The sequence below is a fragment of the Trichoderma atroviride genome, chromosome 6, assembly GCF_020647795.1.
Source record: "Trichoderma atroviride chromosome 6, complete sequence".
NCBI classification, from domain to species: Eukaryota; Fungi; Ascomycota; class Sordariomycetes; order Hypocreales; family Hypocreaceae; genus Trichoderma; species Trichoderma atroviride.
Window position 1 is genome coordinate 1,980,354 of NC_089405.1, and position 22,570 is coordinate 2,002,923.

General features: G+C 50.4%; 9 protein-coding genes across 9 annotated transcripts; 4 read left to right on the forward strand and 5 right to left on the reverse strand.

Moving 5' to 3' along the window:
* Positions 1-110: 110 nt before the first annotated feature.
* On the forward strand, positions 111-2,593 carry TrAtP1_011242 (uncharacterized protein; the record flags this gene model as incomplete). The annotated part of the gene is made up of 5 exons (XM_066115029.1): positions 111-375; positions 441-724; positions 777-935; positions 985-2,162; positions 2,491-2,593. 5 exons carry the CDS (start codon positions 111-113, stop codon positions 2,591-2,593), a joined length of 1,989 nt encoding a protein of 662 aa, XP_065971126.1.
* Positions 2,594-3,184: 591 nt separating this feature from the next.
* Positions 3,185-6,214, reverse strand: TrAtP1_011243 (uncharacterized protein). The gene is made up of 4 exons (XM_014093385.2): positions 6,030-6,214; positions 5,486-5,961; positions 4,326-5,406; positions 3,185-4,256 (listed from the first exon to the last, which is right to left on the reverse strand). Exons 1-4 carry the CDS (start codon positions 6,085-6,087, stop codon positions 3,475-3,477), a joined length of 2,397 nt encoding a protein of 798 aa, XP_013948860.1. The 5' UTR covers positions 6,088-6,214; the 3' UTR covers positions 3,185-3,474.
* A 1,407-nt stretch (positions 6,215-7,621) lies between these two features.
* TrAtP1_011244 (uncharacterized protein) lies at positions 7,622-9,106 on the reverse strand (the record flags this gene model as incomplete). The annotated part of the gene is made up of 6 exons (XM_014093386.2): positions 7,622-7,755; positions 7,818-8,216; positions 8,277-8,625; positions 8,680-8,763; positions 8,822-8,994; positions 9,061-9,106. 6 exons carry the CDS (start codon positions 9,104-9,106, stop codon positions 7,622-7,624), a joined length of 1,185 nt encoding a protein of 394 aa, XP_013948861.1.
* A 1,761-nt stretch (positions 9,107-10,867) lies between these two features.
* TrAtP1_011245 (uncharacterized protein) lies at positions 10,868-11,376 on the reverse strand (the record flags this gene model as incomplete). Its single annotated transcript, XM_066115030.1, has 2 exons — positions 10,868-10,885; positions 11,023-11,376. The coding sequence occupies 2 exons, from the start codon at positions 11,374-11,376 to the stop codon at positions 10,868-10,870; spliced, it is 372 nt and encodes a 123-aa protein (XP_065971127.1).
* A 108-nt stretch (positions 11,377-11,484) lies between these two features.
* Positions 11,485-11,814, forward strand: TrAtP1_011246 (uncharacterized protein; the record flags this gene model as incomplete). The annotated part of the gene is made up of 1 exon (XM_066115031.1): positions 11,485-11,814. One exon carries the CDS (start codon positions 11,485-11,487, stop codon positions 11,812-11,814), a length of 330 nt encoding a protein of 109 aa, XP_065971128.1.
* A 1,998-nt stretch (positions 11,815-13,812) lies between these two features.
* On the forward strand, positions 13,813-14,559 carry TrAtP1_011247 (uncharacterized protein; the record flags this gene model as incomplete). The annotated part of the gene is made up of 2 exons (XM_066115032.1): positions 13,813-13,854; positions 14,272-14,559. The coding sequence occupies 2 exons, from the start codon at positions 13,813-13,815 to the stop codon at positions 14,557-14,559; spliced, it is 330 nt and encodes a 109-aa protein (XP_065971129.1).
* Positions 14,560-16,199: 1,640 nt separating this feature from the next.
* On the reverse strand, positions 16,200-16,514 carry TrAtP1_011248 (uncharacterized protein; the record flags this gene model as incomplete). Its single annotated transcript, XM_066115033.1, has 1 exon — positions 16,200-16,514. The coding sequence occupies one exon, from the start codon at positions 16,512-16,514 to the stop codon at positions 16,200-16,202; it is 315 nt and encodes a 104-aa protein (XP_065971130.1).
* A 3,153-nt stretch (positions 16,515-19,667) lies between these two features.
* On the reverse strand, positions 19,668-22,547 carry TrAtP1_011249 (uncharacterized protein). The gene is made up of 5 exons (XM_066115034.1): positions 21,599-22,547; positions 21,238-21,541; positions 21,086-21,166; positions 20,421-21,023; positions 19,668-20,358 (listed from the first exon to the last, which is right to left on the reverse strand). The coding sequence occupies exons 1-5, from the start codon at positions 21,694-21,696 to the stop codon at positions 20,056-20,058; spliced, it is 1,389 nt and encodes a 462-aa protein (XP_065971131.1). The 5' UTR covers positions 21,697-22,547; the 3' UTR covers positions 19,668-20,055.
* Positions 22,362-22,541, forward strand: TrAtP1_011250 (uncharacterized protein; the record flags this gene model as incomplete). The annotated part of the gene is made up of 1 exon (XM_066115035.1): positions 22,362-22,541. One exon carries the CDS (start codon positions 22,362-22,364, stop codon positions 22,539-22,541), a length of 180 nt encoding a protein of 59 aa, XP_065971132.1.
* Positions 22,548-22,570: the final 23 nt, after the last annotated feature.

The following is a 22,570-nucleotide window of genomic DNA, read 5'->3' on the forward strand; positions in this document are numbered from 1 at the left end:
TTCTTCGCTTTCCTACTGCTCCCTCTACGTCGAACGCTGCTATTTCTTGATATTCCCGAACTCTTATACTACCATCGTCCTATGGTTGTCAACCGTCATCTCAAATTACAATGAGCGGACGCAGGCGAAGGGCGTCGACATCGAGTGTCGAAACTGTTGATGGCGACAAGATCCGCTGGTTGCAAGAGTCCAATGTCGTCAGATCGCAACCAAAGGACGTCCACAAGGATAACTATCCTTGCCTGGAGCTGCGAAATGCCACCGTCTTTGACAGGAAAGGCGAGATTCTCGAGAATGCCCTCGATGTCGCTGTGAGAGGCCCGTATATCGTGCGAGGCTACCTCATCATGGAGGATGCTTCAGACAGGAGACATCGTGAGTTGTCGCCACGCACTATCCCTCCCCTTCAGTCGTCCCAATAACTTTTCTGACAATCACAGTCATCATGAAGGTCCGATCATCCACTCCCATAGAGATTCGCCATTGCATCGCTTATTCGATCGGAGAAGCGCCGGGGGCGCGACCCCTCGTGTGGGCGCTGGGCCGAGGAGCTTGGTATGAGATTAACCCTTCAGAAGACTATCGCCCGATTTTCAACAAGATGTGCGAAGCCACGACCATGTACTATAACCTGGTGGACATATATAACTCAAAGCGACTAAGCGGAATTCCAAAGGCATCAGGCTCAGGCCTTCTAGAAGCTCTTCACGATGACTTTCTACAGGTGAGTGAATGGTAAAATCGGTAAAAAGGTCACGGCTAAAATGGCTTTTTAGTATGCCATGAAAACTGGCGACGGGGCAACATTCAATGAGGTCTTGGAGCGGTGTTCTGAGCACGCCATTTTCCTGGTTTGCCAGTTCACGCAGGAATCTCTCGACCTTATCGACTGGAAACAAACCCCATTCTATAAATGGTTCACAACTGAGCATGCCGTGAGTAACTTCGCTACAGTTGCTAGCTCCGTGGCTAACGTCCATATAGGATGTGGTACATAAAACCATGGTAGCACTCAAGAATCCTCGAAAAGCGCGCAGTCCTTCACCACGTGAAAGAGTGAGTCCAGTACCAAGCAACAGGTCTTCAAGTCGCATCACCAGGAGCGTCAGCATGGATAAAGTCGACTCTGATCAAATTCAACTGTCAAAGCGATCGAAACCAGCCTCAAATATGGATGTGGCTACTCCTAGCATCACTGTCCAGCAACCAGCAATCCATATTCAACCTCCTGATGCTGCCATGACCACTGCGCATGAAGACGAAACTCCCTTTGCCTCCGTTCTCTCTGCAGTAGAGGAGATATGCGAAAAGCGAGTTGGGTCAAAACGAGGCATCTCTGGAATGACTGCTCTTAATATCCTCTACTTTGATTACAAGTTTCCCATGTGGAAAGACGGTTCTGTTGGTTCCCACAAAGTCCCTGTTCAAGAAGTCTTGCACTACAATGCTACTGCTTTGTTGCAGAATTTAGACAAGGACAGATTCCAAACGCTGCAACTTTGGTCATACCTGGAGGAGTTGGAACAAAAACCGTTCAACCCACGCGCTATAAAACTATCCGAGTTCCCTTACCGCTTGGTGCGACGCACACCAAGTCAGCGTTCAAAGAAGCCAGTGCCATCCGCTGTTGAGATAGACTCCTCTCCACAAGAAATCGACGACCCACCTCGCCCCATCGGGAAGACCTTGAAGCGTCCTGGCCGGAGACCAGGCAAGACATCCAGTTTGCGAACGGTGACTTCTTCCAAGAAACGAACCTTTGCCGAGATTGGAGATGAAAGCGAGCCAGACTCCGAATCGTCGGGCTTGAAACGGTCACATTACTTTTCTGACCGAGAGGAAGAGCAAGAGGAAGATGTTTCCATGCAGGACTCGACTGGAGCAGACACCCCCAGGGACGCTGTTCAAGCTGCTCCGCTCCGATCTGAAAAAACAGAGCCAATTCAGATTGTGATTCGAACGGAGAAAATACCATCCACAGTTCCTCGCGGAAGCGGTGACGCCTGGACGTGCGACCAAGACGGCTGTACCTACGTTGTAAGAGGTGGCGAGGCTGACGGGTGCCAAGCCCGAATCCAAAAACACTTTGAAGAGCACCGGGAGCAAACCAAGAGGCTCAATCTAGCAGTCACTGAAAGCTCCCGCGGTCACATGCCAATCAAGTATGCCTACTTCCCACCGTTTCTAATTCTCGTTGAGTTCCCTCCTCCTACAGATACAGCAAAAATAGCTGCCCCTAATGTCGACCCTCGTCCTAATTCACTAAATTCCCAACCACCCTCCGTATCACCACAATCCACCAGCACCACTCACTCTTTTCACTCATCAAATCCCACAACAATCGAGGCTTTTCCATCCCTGAGCCCACCGCCCAACGGAATACCAGATCTTAGTGGATCGGCAAAGGAGTCTTTCCGTCAACTGGTTGATACATTTCGCCGCCGCCCTCAGCCTGTCTCTGATAGAATTGCGAGTCTAACACTCTTACAGTCATTTACTCGAGAAACTCAAAAAGATGGGCGAAAACACGCAGCAGCCTATCATACCGGGCGGGACGATGCCGCAGCCGATCAAGAGGAAACTGATAGCATGACGCTGCAGCTCGATGACGACGAATAATTCTCTTTATTTAGAGGCGAAAGGTTTCCTTTCTCTCCTTTTCTTTGAGGCATCTTTTCTCCTTTGATATGGCAATACCAGTTGTTTGTTCGGACAGTATAGTTCGGTTATGACAGACTTCTAAGGAAACGGGACACGGTAACAAATGGAGTTTGGGGGACGGTAACGAATCTTAATTTTTTTTGCTATTACACGCGTATAATAATACCACGACGAAGACGACAGTAACAACAACGGCAACGACTAGAAGTCTTGTCACTTTATATTATCCTTCTCTCTCTCCCATAGACAGGAGTTGTTTTTGTAAGAAAGTGTTTTTGTGGGAGGAAAGGCCATCGTGAAAAAAAGCTCACGATCGCAAATGATGTAAATTATCTAGGATTGAGCATAGCCTACTATCTATCTCATAGAGCATCCAATTTTTGAGAACAGAAGAGGATTTCTTTTTTAGCTAAGCATGAAACAAGTAATTCTTTTCCTTGTCATTGTATCTCCTTCTCTCGGGCGAAGTTGGGAGGTGAATGGCATTGTAACAAGGGAGATGAGTGTCATATATTATATTTTTGGTAGGTAAATAGCTCTTAAATTCTGATTTTTCTAAACCTCGCGAATATTTCACTCTAAATTAGCCTATAAAACTGGAATCCCCGAAAAAAAAAAAATCAAAACGAAACCGTTGCTTTGGAAAAAAAGCATTACCCTTATCAACCCCGTACTCGCAAGTACCTATCGAATACTAACTAATAATTCGTCCCCCTCCCTTATACGAACTCAACACGTTTTCCTTGTCACACACGCCTCTCCTTTTTCTTACAATATATCACTATAGTAGTCATAGTCTTCGATCCAGGTCTTCTAGACCGCATCGACTCCTCCATTCGATGAACCAGGCTTCTCTTTGGCCGCCTCGACGAGGAAGGCCTCTTCAATTGCCCCCAATCGCTTAAACACCCTGAGCCACCGCTGGCCCCATTGACGAATGGTAGCCTCGCGCTCACTTGAGCCATCGCCAGTCTCCATCAGTTCATCCTTGCTTCCGCCCGCCCAGCTTACCAGCAAGTCATTGAGAGTGCTGAAAAGATCGACAATGGCCTTGGATTCAGCCTTGCGTGTTTCCTCATCTGCATCAGGAGAAGAGACAATTTGGCGGGTTTTGAAAGACGCTTTGGTCACCGTGTTCAAGACAAGCTCAAAAATGTGAGGCTGGGCAAGGGATTCGCCGGCAGTAGCACCATCGGCAACAGGATCGGCCGTCAAAGCCCAGCGCACAATCGAAGTAGGCGTAAGGATGGAGTAATTCACCAGCTTGTCGACGATGGACAGGGCGATTCCGGGGTGTGCGGACCAGTAGGCCATGACGGCAACTAGGATTTGATTTTGCGCCGCCGGCGATGAATTGGCAGCATCGAGAAGTCGGCTTTTGCTTCGCTCAATGCACGCTATGACATGACTCAGTGATTTTGATCCAACCCAGCAAATGGCCGTCATCAAGACATCGGTGCTTGCAACGACCGGATCGAGTGCTCTTTCGCTAGCGTCAGATTGAATCTTGTCAATGATGGGCTGAAACTCTTCATCGGGGGCTTTCTTTCTGAGCAAACCGCTAATCTCTTGACCTTCGCTAGCGAATGGCGTATCTGAATAAAGCGACGTAGTTGGTTAGCATCAATACGATGATGTTTAACGTACAGGGAGTAGTGGCTTACCAGGGTTGTCAAATTTGAAATCAGGGACGTCTTTTTCCTTTTCAGGACCAACCAATGGTTGATATGGTTCCGGAAGGGTTTTCTGAATGCGCTGAGCGAAACTAAGTCGTACTTCCTTGTCCAAGGCACCTTTCAGAAACCATTTAATAGGGTGGATGTCTGGGAGACTGCAGTCGTCGCTCCACTCCGCCCACTTCCAAGTGAAACCAAAGTTACTCAAATGGTGGGAGAACCAGTCGAGGAATCTAAAGCCCAGCTGCAAGTCCATTCGAGGAGAATTGTTGTAAAGATAGCGAATGGCTCGTCCTAGACTAGGCGCAATGGCAGCTGGGGCAAGCTTGCAAGCCTCTGTCAAAACAGAGTGATAGTAGACCAATTTGTGCTCAGGTGAAGGTAGCTGGAACAGCTGCGCAAACACAATGTCAACAGCGACATCTTCCGGCTTCCACGTGGACTTTCCTGGCGTCGTGTTGCGCAGCTCATCAAATGGGGTGGCCCTCTTGACAAAGGTATCATCGGCAAAATAGCAGTCCAAGTCGATCAAATATCTCGCTGTGGCGTTTCTATTGAAATGGAGGCCATTGATTGTGTCGGTAAGACCATCCCTTATTAAAGATGATGCCACGCTATCCGTCGAGGGCACGGATTCCACATCCTGGTCAGAGTAAACAGAGAAGTAGACCTCGGGGAACAGTGGGCGAGGACCAGCAATCACCGTTGCGGGTATGGAGATGTTTGGCAGCTCGTGCTTTGGCGCATTGGCAAGCTTATCCTGAGATTCAATCTCTTCCAGGGGCATGTTCCAGGGCCGGGGGATACAGGTCAGCTCCCAGTTTTTGGCGGCTTCGGCTTGCAGCTGCTTTTGCAGAAGCATGCACAAGCTTAGAGATGCCGATGAGCTTTCATCTTTGATGTCGGGGTGATAGGGATCAACCAAGGCCTGGAGCGCATGGGGCTCGGACGCGATGATATCGGTCTTGTCCATGAGATCTGCCGCCTTCTGCTGGAACTGACCGGGAGCAGCAGCCATGATGTAAGGAATCGTGAGCAGAATGATCTTGACGATTTCCGTGCCGATCGTCTAGATGGGTACATGTTAATGCGTGAACAGATCTGAGAGTGTAAGGGTTTTTGGAGAGGGAGAAGAAAGGGCAGCCTACATCCTCAGAGCTTGCAGTCTGCAAGTCAGCCGCGCGGCTGAAGAGTTCTTCGAGTAGAGGGAATATTCCATCGCCTTGCAAGCACGCCTGAAGGCATGCCAAGAACTTCAAATACAGCTTCACGTGCTTCCACTCCCCCTTGGCAATCTTGCTCTCCGTCTCCTGGGCAGCGAGCGTCAAGATGGCGTCCACAATCTCGGGCTTGAGAGTGTTGGCCACCAGCACCACAGCAGCCACAAATGGAGTCTTCAGAGGCTGCTCAACAACCAGCTGCATGACCAGATTCACAAAGGTATTACGTAGGTTCTCGTCGTCGTAGTTGTCGGCCACCAGGCGGGCAATTGATTGCACTTCTTCGCCCCATCGGCGCAGAGGGGAGTCAGCGATGCTGAGGAGTTGCCTTCGAAGGCGCACAGGCGGTGGTGCCGAGTCTATTCGCCGTCGCTGCTGGCGGCGGTCATAATGATCATCGTCATCTGGGTTGGGAGACGGTCACATCAGCTTCTGCAGAGCGTGTGTATACACGTATTGGGATATGACGAACCTCTGTACCTCCTCTTGCGGTTAAAGCTGCCCTGCTGTCTTCGATCGTAGTCGGCCATGATTCGACCCTCGGCTGGAGCACAAAGCGATGGTGAGGCGTGCAATTGACTGTTGAGATGCTGCTTAAAGCTCGGGAAAAGCTGCAACGCGCGCGACGGCTTCAAGAGGCTCGGGCTAAGTACTAAGTAGGTCCTCACCTGTAGCAGCCAATTCCCTGCTGTAAAGCGGATCTGCACATGCAAGCGCCCTAGTCCACATTAGTGCCTCAGGCCGCATTTTTGGCCTCACTCTCACGCGCGTAGCCGCTGGTCACCCATCACGCCAAGGCTATGCCGTATAGAATCACGAGCTCCAAGGAAACTCTTCATGTTTTGGTTATACACACTTACACTACCTCTCTCTTGCACGACGTAACCTTTTTTTCTTCCCAATATCCCTTTTAGGCCGGCTGCAGGAACTCGTGCTACCACCGTTTAAATGCTGATCAGTAGACAGCAAACTAGTGTTCTCAGATGCTCATTAGCCCTCACACATCCCAACGTTCAATCAGCTCATTGATGATTCTAGTGTAAATGCTATTTATCATCTTCTGTCTCCCTAAAAGAAAAATCCACTGCAAATAGGCCAGCATCGCTCCTAGCCCTCTTCAGACGATGTGTTGTTTGACAGCTCGTCTAGCTCGCTGCACCTGTTTTTTTTTTTTCTCTCTTTTTCTTTGTGTGTCCATTTCAAATTGTTTATTTTCAATCCCAGGATTAGTAAAACGTTTCCATAAGTGCTCTCATAGTAGTAGTAAAAATCCATCTCCCATTCCTTTTTTCATCTGTTTAAACGATGCCTGTCCTAATATCCCGCTAAAGCTCATTTTCCCCATCCATTGTCTGCGACATCCGGGCTTTGCTGCAGGGGTTCTATATCCCGCGATCCAAGATATCAAATCTGGTCCAGCAATTTCAGCGTTTCCTCTGACCCCCGATTTCCCTCTCCCGCTGTACGCCGATGCGTTGGAGGCGAAAAAGGAGACACTGTTGTCAAAGACACACAAGGTCGACATCCGAAACCGTCGGCCCCATAATCCTCCATTTCCACTGCACTGAGCCTCGTAACACGACAACAGGAAAAAAGAAGAAAAGAAACAAAGTAACAGCCAGCTCCATCATGCATCAAACGTGGTCTAAAAAAGTGATTCCCTGAGATGCGCATCAATGCAGCCTCCCTCGTACTGGCGGATGACCTAGTTTCCTGCCAGGAAAACTAAGGTTTTTAGGGGACCAAAACAAAAAATAAAACGCCTCCATTCCTTGCCAATTTTGAGACAGTTTCCGAAGCCCTCCTTTCCACAACAGACAGCAAAAACCATCTCGCCTGTCCCCCCCGGTGCTGAGCGCGTAGGCTCCAACGCAGCAAAAGCTTTGGGCGTATATTTCATCCTCCATTCTCTCAGCATGGCCTAAGTATAACAGCGAGCCATTACCCTTGGCATCACCCAAAGCTCCGTACTGGAGCGAGGACAGGATTTAATCTTCCAGAGACACCAAGCGCTTCGACGAGTACAGCAGTAACGAGCCATACTCCATCTGGCCGACATGTGGCTCAGTCCAATTTGGCCAGCATGTCTTGCTTCGCCATCGGCGTGAAGTTGTCAATATCAAGACCTCGGGCGGCTAGAACGGGCTTCATGTGCGCTGGTACGAGAAGCTGGTTGAGCTGGGGAGCGATGGAGAGTTCTAAAATACGTTAGTAAATGATTGAAATCAAAACCACACCTGTTTGAATGGCTTTAGCCTACCGTGGTGAGTGAAGTCAAAGAGATCTGGCAAGTCTCGCAGTTGACCAGTTCCATGACGGGAATCGGGCAGCTTGGTGTTGGGATCCCTGAGTTCATCGAAGAAGGGGTGTACCATGGCGTCGACGGCAGCTTGACGCTCGGTTGGTGTGTACTCCAGCAATCGGGAGATGAGATCGATGGCATTGGCGTCAGCCTTTCGGAAGACCTTGTTGAAGGGGTGCGGCTTGATCTGCGGGAACTTGTGCTCCATGTAGTTGGGGTTCATGGTGCGAATTTGCTCCCGGGTCGGCGTGCCGAGAACTTTGATGATCTCAACCAGCTGGTCAATACCAGATTCACCTGGGAACAAAGGCTGACCAAGCATCAGCTCAGCCATGACACATCCAGTGGACCACACATCTGCAGATGGAACAAGTTAGCAAACATATAAAGGTCTTGATGGAGTACCGGATGTCGTACCAATTTTGGTGGTGTAGTTAGTAGCACCAAAAATGAGCTCGGGTGCACGATAGTACCGCGAGCATATGTATGAGACGTTAGGCTCGTTCTCGACCAGGATCTTAGCACTGCCAAAGTCGCACAGCTTAAGAATTCCGCTGTTGGGATCGAGAAGGAGATTCTGAGGCTTGATGTCTCTGTGGCAGATGCCCTGAGAGTGGATGTAGGCAAGGGCTCGGAAAAGCTGGTAGATGTACAGCTTGACCTCCAACGTGGGCATGGTGGTCTTCATTTTATTGAAAAAACGAGATGCCCGATAGACAGTCTCAGGAACGAATTCCTGGACCAGATTGAGATAGACCTCATCCTTCTGATTTTTGTGTCAGCTACGATGCTTTCAGACAGCACCAAGAGTTATACATACACGTTCGCCGTTCGAGTAATAGAAAGCCTTCAGCTGAACGATATTCGGGTGTCGAACAATTCGCATGATTTGGAGCTCACGATTCTGTTTAAAGACAATCAGTCAAGAGCGGGAGGATGGGAAAGAGGTGAGGGAACCATACCTTGAATCGTTTGTCTTGGAGGACTCGCTTGATGGCAGCATCTTCGCCGGATGGTGAAAGCTTCGTTTGGAAGACGACACCGAACGAGCCATTTCCAACAATCTTGCACTGAGTGTACTGCAGATCTCTAGTCTCGCCGGTGACACCATCTTGAACTCTCTCGCGGATGACCTCTACAATTTTGAACCGATGAGTCAGTTTCATATGCACAGGCGTACAGGAACGGATAGTGAGCTTACCTCCCATCCGCAAGCTATTGAAAGCATTCGGCCGGTGGGTTGACATTTTGGGCGACGTGTACTGTGACTAGAGCGCCAATGCTATCGTAGATCCGGTTTGAAACACCCAAGCGATAAGCAGGTGAGGGGCAACGAAGAAAGAGTCCTGGCGAGGGCCGTGGTGGGCAACGAAAACTAGGAAAACACAAGGCGGATTGCAACGCGACAAGTCGCAAGAGCTTCAGTTGCCGGCAGCGGCGAGCCGATCTTGATCGACTAGAAAGATTTTTTGCAGTCGCGGCGATGAGACGCAGCTGATCGAATTTCGTCAAGTTCCAGCTGAGATTGCTAGAGGAACTGTGTGCAGAGAAGCGGCTAGAAAGAGAGAGAGAGAGAGAGAGACGCCGAGAGTTAGCGACAAAATATCCGGCTTTGAGATCAGAAGGAGCGCGAATCAAGGGTATTGACAGGAAAAGAATTGGAGACTGCAGCGCCGGTTGAGATGAAGTCTAGACTGGCAGGTCACAAATTGTGGTGACACGCTCGCTGCCAGGGCGAAATGGGAAGTGCGGGGAGGGAAGGGGACTGGAGCTGAAGCTGGATGGGGGAAAGGCACCAGCTAAGGCGGACGCGCAGGGCAAAAAAAAAAAAACTTGGTAGCTTTACCAGCGATGAAATAATCAACAGGCGCGGAGAAGGCAGCCCCCCAGAAACTCGATACGAAAGTGCAAGAATTGCTCGGTGCGATGGGAAGAATCCAGCTGCACCAGGCAGTATGACAGTAGAATGGGTAGGTGAGTGAAAGGTGGGAAGGGGAAAAAAGGGAAAAGGAAAAGAGAAAAGGATGCCCCTCCGAGGAAGACAGCTGCTAATAAGGTGTAGTGTAAAAGGTACATGCAATCAGGACGTGACAAGCGGCAGCGGGTGTAGAGAGAATTCCATAGGTCGAAAAAACGCTACCTGGTAGTGGTTGGTGTAGTGTAGTGGCACGAGAATGCTGGGCACAGAGAGAGAGGCGGGTCTTGGAGGGAGCAGGGCGGGGTGCTTAACGAGGTGGGCTCGTGACATGCAACAGGCGACGAGCAGGCAAGGCCACGCAACGAAGGGGAAGGTGCCGGGGAGGACAGAGTTGGGGATTCAAGATGCTGCGAGCTGAGTTGCAGCCTCGTGAGGCCAGCGGGAAAACTGGATACCGCGAGGAGGGAGAAAGGGCAGTGGGTGGTGCGAGGTGCGAGGCTCAAGGCAGCATGAGTCGCTGGTGAGGGCTTTGCACGGCACTGCGTCGCTGCCGAACGGGGACAGGGACGGTAGGTATTTGGTGCACGTACCAGATGCAGGCTCACGGCCGATTCGATGCTAATTGAAGCGTCGGCGAGGCTGACGAGAGAGGGAGCTGCGGGAGCTTGGCAGTATTGGCAGTATTGGCTGTCGTCTTGCGAATTTTGTCGATGGTAGCGTTGGCGGCTCAGGAGCAGAAACGGGAGGCTTTTTGGTGGAGGAGGTACGTCAGGACCGGGACGGAGGCTGTGGAGCACGGCGCGATGCTGACGGCACGAATCCTGTCTGGCTGCACAGGCTCACAGCGAGACGAAACGCTGCACGGGGGCTTCGAAGAAGAAATTCTGGTCAAGTCTGGTCGTGATGCGACGGCCGATTACGAGGTGCGCGCCCGGGAGATGCTCTTGACGATTACTCGCTGTCTGTCTGCCGCGTTGCACTGCTTGCTTGCTTGGTTGATTGACTTTCTGCTGGCTGCGCTCGAACTGCACTATTACACTTTTGCGGCGATGCGGGGCACCTGCTTCTGCTTCTGGCTGCGTTCTCAGGGTCAAATTGCAGCACAGCTCTTGAGGGTCATTCCATCATCAGCCCAACGGGTTCTTTGTTCAACACAGAGGGGACGCCACGCATTCCCTGGAGGAGAGCTATCCACGGGTTGTCTGTGAGGGGAGGGGACAGCGTGGCCAGCGGTGGTTCACGTACACTTTGTGCCTTTGGTCTGCTCGGTGTAAAGAAAGATCCAAGGTGAGGTGGAAGAAAAGTCAAGAGGGGAGGGCGAGGCGCGGTAATAAAAGTCTCTAGCGAGGGCGGACGGGGCGAGGCTACCTCAAGCAACCACCTGACCAACGCACGAGAGGTACCGAAAGCCAACAGCCCGGCAAAGGTTATTACGAGGAGAGCGCCGTAGAAGCTGCGCGCTGCAGAAGTGCACGCAAAGCCGACGATGCCTGGGGGTTTCTCCCTTTCCCTGCTGGCCAATGGATCAATCAATGGGTTGCAGAGCTCGAGGCACGAGAGACGGCGCGAGCGTGCAGAGCAGAGGGCAGCACGAAGCATTACATACCGATCTCTGGGCTGTGAGGTAATCCGCGAGTAGCTCTTGGCCAGGAGGGGCGCCTAAGCCCACTACAGCGGCGCGATGGCGGGTGACCTGCTACGGAGTACATGCACTCAATCCATGCAGAGAAATTTGATGGATACAGGCCGGTAGGGGCGCGCTTATTGTGGGAAGCAGAGGTCAGGTACTGCTGCTTTGTGCCTGCGGACTCGCTTGGGCTGGGTGCAGGTACCCGGTACTCACGGCCTCTTTTGCTCAGCTGGCCCAATGCCGGCATCCTTTCCCTTTCTTGCATCTCCCTCGCACTTGTTTTCTTCTTTCTCTTTGTTCCGGCTCGGCGCACAATTCGACAAGTGCTGCTGCGCGCAAATCCCGTCTGGTACCACCTACCAGGACCTGCCTCTGGGTACTTCCAGCGCCAGCCAGAGATCCAGTAGGGGGGATCCACAGGTTAGGCTCGAGGTGCTCATGTGCTCATTTTTGAGACGGGCACCTGGCGCTAAAACTCGGCAAGCGGAAGTCAAAGACAGGGCCGTGCAGCGAACCATGCAAGCCTGAAGCTCTCCTAGCGGCCTAGTACCTGTAGAGAGCCATTTGCTGCTGGCCAGCGTCGTCCCAGACTCGCAGCTCCCCGGAGGAATACCTAGAGCTAGGGAGGCTTTGGAGGACGAGACCCGGGCTGCTAACGGCTTACCTTCCATCGGATCAGACAGCGTCGGAGCTCCCTGGCGGCAGCTCACGAGGCGATGCTCAGGTACCGGTACTGGCCAGGTGCAGGCACAGCTTCCGCCGGTCGCGTTGACGTCGGTTCTGCGTACCCTCCCAAGGCAGCCTCGAGGTAGGGCAGACGCCTAAAAGATAACGGCATCATCATCGCAGACGACTCCCCTTTTCTCGGTACCTACTGGCTGCTACCACGACCTTAATTTACCCCCAGATGCTAGGCACGATTACGAAGTCTGGCCAAATACGGGTATAGCTCAGGCGGAACGTTTAATAGGGTGGCAAGAAGCCATGGCCTGATATGCCGGTAGCACCGTCTTTTTTCTTGCTGCTGAGTAACGGCGAGTTTCTTAATCATGGCTCTGCAAGAGGCTTCCACAAATCGCTTACCTTTTGCCAGGTCATTTGACGACCATGTCTTCGTCTCTCATGATCATCGTCTTTCCTTGGGGCCATGCATCGCGGGCCCAGACAGAGAGAAAAGCCCGTTGGGGTTTGCTGATTAGAGTCAATTGATGAGAATGACGGATGTCCCCCTTACCACTTTGGCCTGTAGCCGCCACCACCACACACACCCCTTTTTTTCGCCTTCAATGCTTTATTGCCCTCAGCAGGCGCCACCTCTTACGGCTACAACTCAAACTTGACGCTTTGCTGTCGAGAACTGCTCCGTACGAAGGAGGTGGTTCAAATTGGCCCAAACCTTGCCAAACCCTGGAGGCCCTAGCTCCCACCGGCGGCGAGATTCACACAGCCGGGGGGGCCAGCATCTAGGTATCTCTTGCGATCTGCGGCCGAATGCACAGGCGAGAATTTGATCGTATAGATATTTCGCTCATACCTACATACGGCTTGCATGTGTAGTGCATGCATCAGGATTCTCACAAGATGCCCCAGGGGTGGTGCTTCCAATCATATTGCTAGTGATATCATCCAGGTCACGCCAGATGTGGCAGTGTCTCTGAATCCCTCCTCATCTACCGGTTAATATGTGCTCAGTTGGCTCAATTCCTGGCTACCATTGTCTGCTGCTTTTCTCCGGGCCATTGCCGCTCTGTCAAGGGTGCATCTCGCCAGTCCAGAGTGCGCCCCTGTGGAAATCGACGATTTGCGAGTAGCATCGTCTGCCCAAAATAGGACCCATGGATGATGACCTCACACTCGACAGCAGATGCTCGTTCACATAAGCCGCACACCCCTACTTCTGCAAACATGTGCGTGTGTGTGTGCGCGTGTGTGTGCGTGAGCTTGCCACAGCCAAGCACAGCCAAGCAAAACCAACCCTGAGTCGGGTCCCTGAAACAAGTCGACTGCATCTGGCTCAATCAGGATCAGGATGCTACTGTACAATTGCAGCCCAGTCGCAAGACACGCAGATTTGCCTTCAGGCTCCTCGCAGTCAGAGATTCGGATGCTTGCATGTGCGCCGTACGCAGAATAAGCAGATACGCTGTGGCAACACCGACATCTGACACGCTATTCATAGGCGCATGCGCTACTGCTGCTTCTGCTTCTACATATAGAAATGTAGCATCGTGCAGCAGTGCTAGTACAAGTGTGCGTACACAAACCAAGGATGTGACTGGTCTCTTTTTTCACTTTCTTTTGTCTTGCTTTTTTTTTTTTTTTGATTTTTTTTTCCTTTTTTTAACAGAATGCCTATACCTCTAGGTACTGTACATGCTCAGGTACTCCTGCCGACACTCGACGCCATGTTTCAGCAAGGGGCCGAACGTAGCGGCATGCGGGTGTGGGTTTGTTTGTTTCTTGCGCAGGCATATCAACATACTTGTATGAGCATGGAGTACCTACTTTATATGAGTATCAGTGGCCATCGATCAATAATCAATGGCTAGCTGAGGCTTGCAACGTCTGCTGGAGAAGAAGAGACAGCGCTGCTTGCAGTTTGCAACATTCGCCAAAGACGTTGCTGGAGTTGGGCAATGGGTCCTTTGTGCTACCATGCATCTGGGCAGTCTGTACCTGTTGTCACAACCGACGAGATGTGTCCGTCACTGCATCCAATGCAGGCAGGCGGCTTTCTTTCTTTCTTTCTTTCTTTCTTTCTTTTTTTTTTTTTTTTTTGCGTTTCTCAGAGCCTTGTTAGCGGGTCGCGGACGGTAGCTGCGCCTTTTTTTTTTTTTTTTTTTTTTTTTGTTTAGCGGCAGCAGAGCGTCATCATTAGCATTGGGATTATCCCAGCAGCCGGCATCCCAGCATTCAGCTTCGAATGCAAGATGAGGCTCTGTGCCTGGAAACCCAAGTTGAATTGGTGCAAGGCCCAGGGAGTGCTTGTGCGAGCACATTCTTCAAAGGCAATCAGCACCATTCGCCAGGCCACCTCCATGGTGGAGCAACGGCGTTCCTCGAGATTCTCGCGAGCAAAGGACCATCTCTTTGGATCCGTGGCCACAGTGGATAAGGGCGCCCAGCCCAAGGTTTGTGTGCTTGATGGCTAGTTTGCCAGCATTGGCATAGCATTCTCAAAATCCCCTCCGCTCCCCCCTCACCAGTTGCAGCATCCAGGCATTAGAGGCACATCCGGCCCCTCCTGGCCCCCTCCCCTTCTCCAAGGCTTGCCATATGGGAGGCCGATCCGTGAAAATGTCTCCAACGGCTTGATGCTGCTACCACTAGAAAGCAACACCCAGATCCAGCTACTATTACAGCATGGAGGCAAACCAAAGCGCTGGTATTCGCTATCTGGGTGCCCTTCTCCATCTTTTTTCTGTCTGTTTTAGCGACGGGGGCATCTTAGCTCCAGCCTCTATGGGGCCTTCTGTGGGCACGGCTTGACTACCATCAGCTTTCCATGCTCGACTTCCTGTCAAGTCTCTCCACGGCACAGGGCCTTGCGACTGTGTGGTCGGAGATACGATATGAGCTCTGAGAGATTAATTGCCCCTCCGGAGATTGCCCCCTTGCGTTGATGGAGCGCCAATTACTGCCATGACTTGCGCAAAGTGAGCACAGCTTGGCGCTCTCTGCACATTACCAATTTGCTACCAGCACTGTATGGTGCTGATGGCAAAGGCCCGCAGCATAGCGCGAACGCCAACATTGCAAGCATTCTTCCCCCTGTTCACGTCTCTTTCTGTCTTGGTCACATTGGGGCTCAACGTCATGCTGAAAGTCATCTGGGCGAGCCAGAGCCGGCGAAAAGCTACTAACACTAGTGTGCATCGCCAGTTAGTGTTGGCCCGTCCAAGCACTGAGGGCGATCTTATTACTGTATTGGTGGACTATCGCTGAGATGGCATCAATATATGCTGGCTAGCCCAGCTTCGCAGCATCATTGCTATTCTGCAAGACTTTTGACTTGACGAGACGAGGCTGCCAGAGCCAGAGTTGGCCGGTTATACCGAAATTTTCTGGTGTTTTTCCCTTCAATCTTCCTTTTCGTCAGGGTCTCATGACCGAAATCATGCAACGCTAAGACCCTGAGCCTTTCGTCTCCCATGGCGAAAGATCTCCATCAACGCGCATAACGAGACAGCAGTGCGAATGTATGCTTGTGGAGTCGAGCCTGATACAGCATCTAATTGAGCTTTGCGGCGAGAGCATGACCAGCTGCCAGCCCGGTCTCAATTGCATTGGCAGAACCGGGATTACCAATGCCTCCCTTTGGATCAGAGACGCAGCAGCCAATCGCCATCGTCAATTGGCTGAGCTGCAATGTGGCGCCCTGTCCGGCTCGCCCCAATTCATCGGCGGGCGGATGTAGCACCGGCTGCTCTTTGACGCCGCGTGTAGATGCGTCTGCAAACTTGCTGAGCTCCAAGCCCACGACGATGACACTTGTACATACTGCTACTCGTGCAGTATTAATACAGAGTGCTCCACATTCGATTCGACCATGTTTCTCGCAAGAGAGGGTACCGTACTGTAGGTATCCACCGAGACCCTGAGCTAGACAGTCATGGTGCAGTGGCAGATGGAAACGTGCGTCGAGGTGATGAAATTGATACAGTACGACTGGAGCCTCAGCTTAGGTCCATCTCGGTGTTACCTGCAGCGTGTCTTTGCACCCTGATCTCGACCGCGGCGACTCATTGCTGGCTTTACGAACATTATGGAGTGCTCTGTCTAGCATCTCATTTCATGTCTTTGCCAGGCCCCACCCCGAGGCCACGAGACCTGGAACAGCCCCTGCACAGTCTGTGGAAGACGCAAGTACGGGACGTGATCCCAAAAAGTGGTGGCCGTGATGCGGTGCAACGATGGTGCGTCGACATGGCCTGTGAAGCCGGCACACAGCAGCGAAGAAGAAGAAAACGCCATGGACAGATGGTTTCCTCCATGTTGCTTTTCTCGCGGCTGAACGGCCATCGCCACCAAGACTAGCAATTTCCATCTCTTTGAAGCTCTCATTATTGCGATTCCCACTGCCGAGTACTAGGTACCACCACCTCATTAGTTGTGCCTGCTAAAGTGAGGCAACCAATCGTTCCTTTACAAGGCAACGTGCCAAAAGAAAAAAAAATTCATCAGCGCATAGTGGTACGAGCTTGAAGATTTGCTACCGGCCGCAAAATATACGCTACTACCCGCTCGTTCTGATGCTTCTTTGGTGAAGAACTGCATGACTGCTCCATGCATGTAGTGCTCCGTGCCTTGGGTAACATCCATAAAAGCCACAAGTAGGAATATGTAAAACTCACCAAGTCATATATGACCAGACAACTCTGCAGTCGATGAACCAAAAGAGGTACAGTAGGGGACCCCTGATTGGACCTCGAATCCGAATGCTCGTCTCACTTGCCGCGTCACACTTGGAGACAATTCCATCACTACTAGTAATTGACTACAAGCAGAGGCGATTACTAGATCTACTATGAGAACACTAGGGGAAGTAGTTGAAGCTATTACGGCCAACCTATCCCAATCAGATAGACGTGTCGGCAGTACCTCTCACTAGTGTTCGTAGTGACGCTGCAAGTAGTAATACTTGCACTCACAAGACTACTTACTCCTACCCCTTGCTTATTTCGGCGAGGTCAGACGGCCTTGTGCAGCTGCAGGGAGCAAGGTATGCCTACATCAGACAGACAGGTCCAAGGTATCTGATTGGTACTACTACTACTACTACTATTTGAGGCAGCCGGCCACGGAAAACTGTTCCTCTCTTGCGCGGTTTGAGTGTTGCGCTTTAGTTGCGGCTGCTTTTGCACCGGCACCGCTGGAGCTTGTCTCTAGTGGTCTGAAACTCTTCCGTCTTGGGCGCTACTACTACTACTTCATATGTACATGCATACTTCTGCCGTCATTGAAAAGCCTCTAGCAGCCCCTGTTGGCGTTACTTCGTGCGGTTAACCTGCAGGGCATTCATCATGCTTCGTAAAGGCAGCCGGTCGTCTGTCCATGTGGATGATGAATGATGAAAATGCCACAGCAGTAAAGGGGGCCTGCCTATGCTGGAAAGTGGGAAACAAAGCCATGAAGAATGTGGAAAAGCAGATGCAGCTACAACTGGCTCTCCAGCTTTGTCTAGCCATCTGGGCATATGAAAGTCGAGACAAATTTCCGGGTTACTTTGGATGCTCAATTGGAGGCCAGTGTTTATGGACCATGACGTGGAACACTCAGACCAGGTACCAGTCGTATAATGCCAGAAAGAGGCGCAATTTACGCATTCTCAGCATACATGTACTTGCTTGTATGATCTCTGGAGAAGGCTGGATACCAATGAAACTTTGGGGGCCCTCGTGGGGTTGTTGGCCTTTGGACTTGGTCATGCCTTGGCGAGATCTGGTCAATAACGTATAGAAGACTAGTGGCAGTCAACCCGTCTGTCTCACGATCAGCAGCTACTTTACGCCATCTCGGGTCAGAAGAGATGGATGGCTCAGGCCTCAGGGGCAATTTTGGGCTTTCTGGTTAGCGACGCGAGTGTTAGTAGGTAGAAGGATGCAAGGGAGTAGTATGCAAGACATGTTTAACTGAATTTCCTCGGATAAGCCGTCAAGTCTCTTTCATCACGAGCTTACAGACACACATAACGATTCTGTATAAACAATCACTCTATCCTATACGCAGCATAGAAGCCTATCAAACGAGCTCTGCCAGCACATGCCGCTTACCTATATATCAAAGACTGACCATACACATGTAGTCAGCCACATGGAATAGACAGCTCATCCTCCGACCAATATAAGCAAGGCCGTTTCCCAAGAGGCCGCCCAATATAATCAGCAAATCACATGGCAACCATACCATAGCTATTTGTAAAACAATTTGCATAATACGTACTGGGGGTACAACTCCTTTCCCTCATACTATAAGCCGTTTAGGTAGATAAGGAACTGTATGTCTTAGACACTTTCAGCCCGTAGGATGAAAGTGTTTCTCATACTTTTTTTTTTTAATTCTTATTACTGTGTACTAGTACTTGATACTAGTATATACGTTCCTTTTTGCCTTTTCTCCCCTTGCATCACCAACCAGTCTCGGATGTTGCTTCCGTCCTTTCCCGCTCCATCCCGCCGCCATCTAGGCTGCGACAATGTCTCGTAATTAGGTAGTAGCAAAGCCAACAACGGATCCAACCACAGCCTCGCCTTGTCTCGCCTCCTTTTTTTTTTTTTTCTTCCGCGGGTTGGTGTGGTATCTTGATCCCATAGCCTGAGGAAATCAGGCTGCGCGTTCATTTCGGGATTTACTTGCAGGCAATGCTGAAAAAAGGGGATCAGGAGTGAGGAGCTGCAAAAGAGAAGCAGTGCTTTTTTTTTTTTTTTTTTTTCTTTCAGCATCGAAAATGTGAATAAAAGAAAAATCATTCGATATCTTTTTGTTTCAGTCAGGATGGTAGTCCCGATGAACAAAAGGGGGGCGCTGTCGTAGTGGTACAGAGTAATAATAGTTTATAAATATCTCGTGGCGATCAAACAGGGGAGGGAGCAAGAAATACAGCCGCAAGTACCACGTATATCTCTGCGTAACACAACTCAGACACTCAAGAGAGAGCCATATCCCAGGGATCGGGAGGGTTTTCTGCGCCTGGCTGAACCTAAAGTCCTCATGATTCCCTTGTATCTAGCCAACAAGAGGCAAAAATAAGTGAAACTGTAGAAGCTGAGACTGTGAGGTAGTACTACTCGGCGTAGCGTAATCAAAGAAAAGTAGAGTTAGGGGCGGCACGTTTTAGTGTGTGAGCTTAGCTCTCAAGTCTTCTTACAGTACATGCAACCCTACAATCTCGGAGCTGAAACTTGCATATGCAGGGAGCAATATTGGAAGGTGTATTAGACAGAGACAAGAGAGAAAAAACCCGCCCGCTTGTCTGCGTGTCTGGCTGCTTTGGGTCGATTGCATAGCCTGGGCAGCACAAAAAGCGGCAAAAGATGGTCTAGAAGCTCTAGGGTGGCTGTCTCAACTCAACAGACGTGTGTCTCGAACTTCATGCGACACCCTCAGCCGGTTGGCCAGCTCTTCTCCTTCCGCGTCATATCTTAGGGGTCAGGGGCGTCTGGGCTTTGGCCCAGCTCTATGCGGCTAACTTGAAGTGTCACCCAAAGGCGAGTGTAAAAGAAAACGGAAATTACACAAAATCCGGTCATCGAAAGGGGCGGGAGGGTCGGAAGCTTTGGAGTATCTCATTGGATTCATGGAAGTCTTGGCTAGGCTCTCTTTTTTCGTCAAGTACCTGGACATTTTCAATGTCAAAGAGTTGCCAATATTTGCTACTTTACCGTAAAGCATCTGTTCGTCTCGAATTTATTTGCGTAAGATGAAAACCAGAACAATCACACATACCACCACCAATCTTGCTTCCTCGTTTTTTTAAGAATTGAATCGTAATTGTCAATTTGATGCTGGCGCTCACTACTTAAATTTCGTCGTGGATCTTGTCTGCCACCATGTCTTTTGAGGTGTTGATTACTTTCTCTGAGCTCGGCCTCTCCAGAGGCTCAGCTGGGCTACCCAAGCCGCCAGGAATGGGACTCATCTGGCCGCTCTCAGGTCTGCTCATGGGTCGACTGCCGGCTATACTGATACCATCGGGGGGAGCCTGGGAGTAGCTTTGGATCCAAGCCAGGAATACGGATACGCTTGGCTTCGTTCTGATATGCGGCAGGGATAATCTCGATAATCTCGTCGCGAGGGAATTTGAGATTGGGGATATCCATGGTAGAACAGTGCATGAGATAGGCGAATAGCACACGAAGAACAGACTCATGAGCAATAATCAAGAGATCGCTCTGTTCGCGCTCTAGCTCCAGGATGATGGGCTCAAGTCGAACGGCAAGATCATGGTAGGACTACAAGGCATATCGTTAGTCGTCGGACACTTCCATAATCCAATGAAGCAAATATAGCTTACCTCAGCGCGGGGATATCTGTGATGATAGGGATCAAGCCCATGCTTCTCAACTTCTTCGGGATATATCTGCCTGATCACTCGCTCTGACATCTTTTCACAGACACCAGGATTGATTTGGCTCATTTGAGAGCGTTGTCGAACCTTGTATCCCTTTTCTTTGAGATAATCAGCAGTTTGTATTGTGCGAAGACGCGTTGATGTCCAGATGGAAAGAGGCCGTTGAGGTATATCAGGTCCACCCTTGGCAATCAATTCTAGCCTTTCTTGTTCGCGATGTTTTATGAGGGTTTCGGACATCCTCTGGGCATAAAATCTGCCTTGTTCTGAGAGGTCTGCGTCTGCCTTATACGAATCCTCTTCTGTTGTTGTGCCCGCACGGGCAAAGAAGGTAGTCCGTGATTTGATGTGGAGGTTAGTGAGGTAGAAGACAATTCTGTGCGACAAGTAACCGAAGCTAACGTTATTGTAGAAGAATTTCTCCCCGGCATTGATCATCTTGATATAGTTGAGTTCCTCTTCGTCCATGGTTTCAAAAACCGGGATCCTCATTTCTATTCTTTTCAGATACATTGTCGCCGCTACTTCAGGATCCATTCCAGCAAACTATGGCCGCGGTCAGTGGCTGGAGGGAAGGGATATGACGGAATGGCTTCGGTGAAACCTACATCCGGTGAGGAAATCTTGACATTGATGGCATTGTCATGTAGAATTCGCTCGTCGTTCACAAACGATTCGATAAATAGAGTCTAATCAGCATCTGTTGTCAGTGAACTCAACAAAGAAACCAAAATATTGCCGACAAATCTTGGCTCCTCACCTGGACGTCGTGCTTTGCAAATTCCTTGGCTAGAGAACGTCTTCCACTCGCCGTTGGGTTGACTGCATCGTAAATAGCAACCTGGCCATTTTCATGGTTTAACCAGGCATAGATATCTTCACGGCATTTCTTAAGAATCTTTTGACGGAGGATGATGGATGAAGGAGAAGCATCGGGAAAGAAGTAATCGTCAGGAAGTGAGCCGTCAGGGCCTATTGTGGCTCGTCGATAGTCTCCCAGGTGAAAAATACGAGTTTTGACGCCAAGCCATTGGAGATAGCGTGCCAAAGACACGCAGATGTGTCTGCCTATCGTAAGCTTTTCGGTCCAATCGCTGCAGCCGTAGATTTTCCAAACTTACGTTTTGCCGCGAGCAGGTGGTCCAACCATGACAATGGTGATACGGCCGGAGTGGAAAAGCCGTCCAGACATGGTGCTATATAGCTGGGCCGGCGCCATGTCATTATCTTCAGACACATCATGGATACTATCAATGAAGGTCGAGCTCCTCCGGCGGTACCGGGGGGGCGTTGGCCGCGATCTCAGCTGTTCTAGAATGCCGTTGAATCAGTTTTAAACTTCATTTAACAATGATTGATCTTGCATGTGTATGTATGAACATTGTCAAATATTACCCCCCCAGCACGAAATTGTTCCCCTTGTAGCTATAGTCGTGGCCAAGAGGGTTGGGTCAGGGGCTAGGGATGAACTGGAATAGAGTAAAAGAACTGTGTGGAAGATGCGAGCTTCTCGAGACATTACAGCACCATAGCCATAATATCAATCTTGCTTTCATCGGGACATGAATTCTGGGCGCGCGCATGTAAGCCACCTACAGCAAGGTATCCATCTCTGCGAGTCGAGTTCGTCTTCGCTAGATGGCAAGACTTGACCGACGCTCTCTGTTGGGCTTTCTTGAGACTCGTGGTTGCAACCAGTAATATCTGAACTTCGAAGACTAAAGAATAATAGTAAACAATAGTAGAATAATATGCGACAGAGTCCAAGTTGACTAAGAAACAATAATCCAATAAGTGAGTTTGTGGGAAGCTGGCGATCTGGGATGCGGTGTGATATGCGAGATGAGATCCAGCTTAGCTCAGCCTTTCGCCCCGCCTCGAGGAATGATGCAACCAGGATCAGACAAGACGGCGACCGAGTGGCTAGAGATGTCGAGCTTGGCTGTCGGCTTGGCCTATCCAGCAGAGGCCTCGATAGTAATAGAGCTGGCCAAGAAGATGGAGGAGCTGAGGGCCGCGTTTGACGCCCAGGCGAGCCGTAGGGACGGATATATTCGGTTCTAGGTGCTGAGAATGACGGATGCAAAATGAAG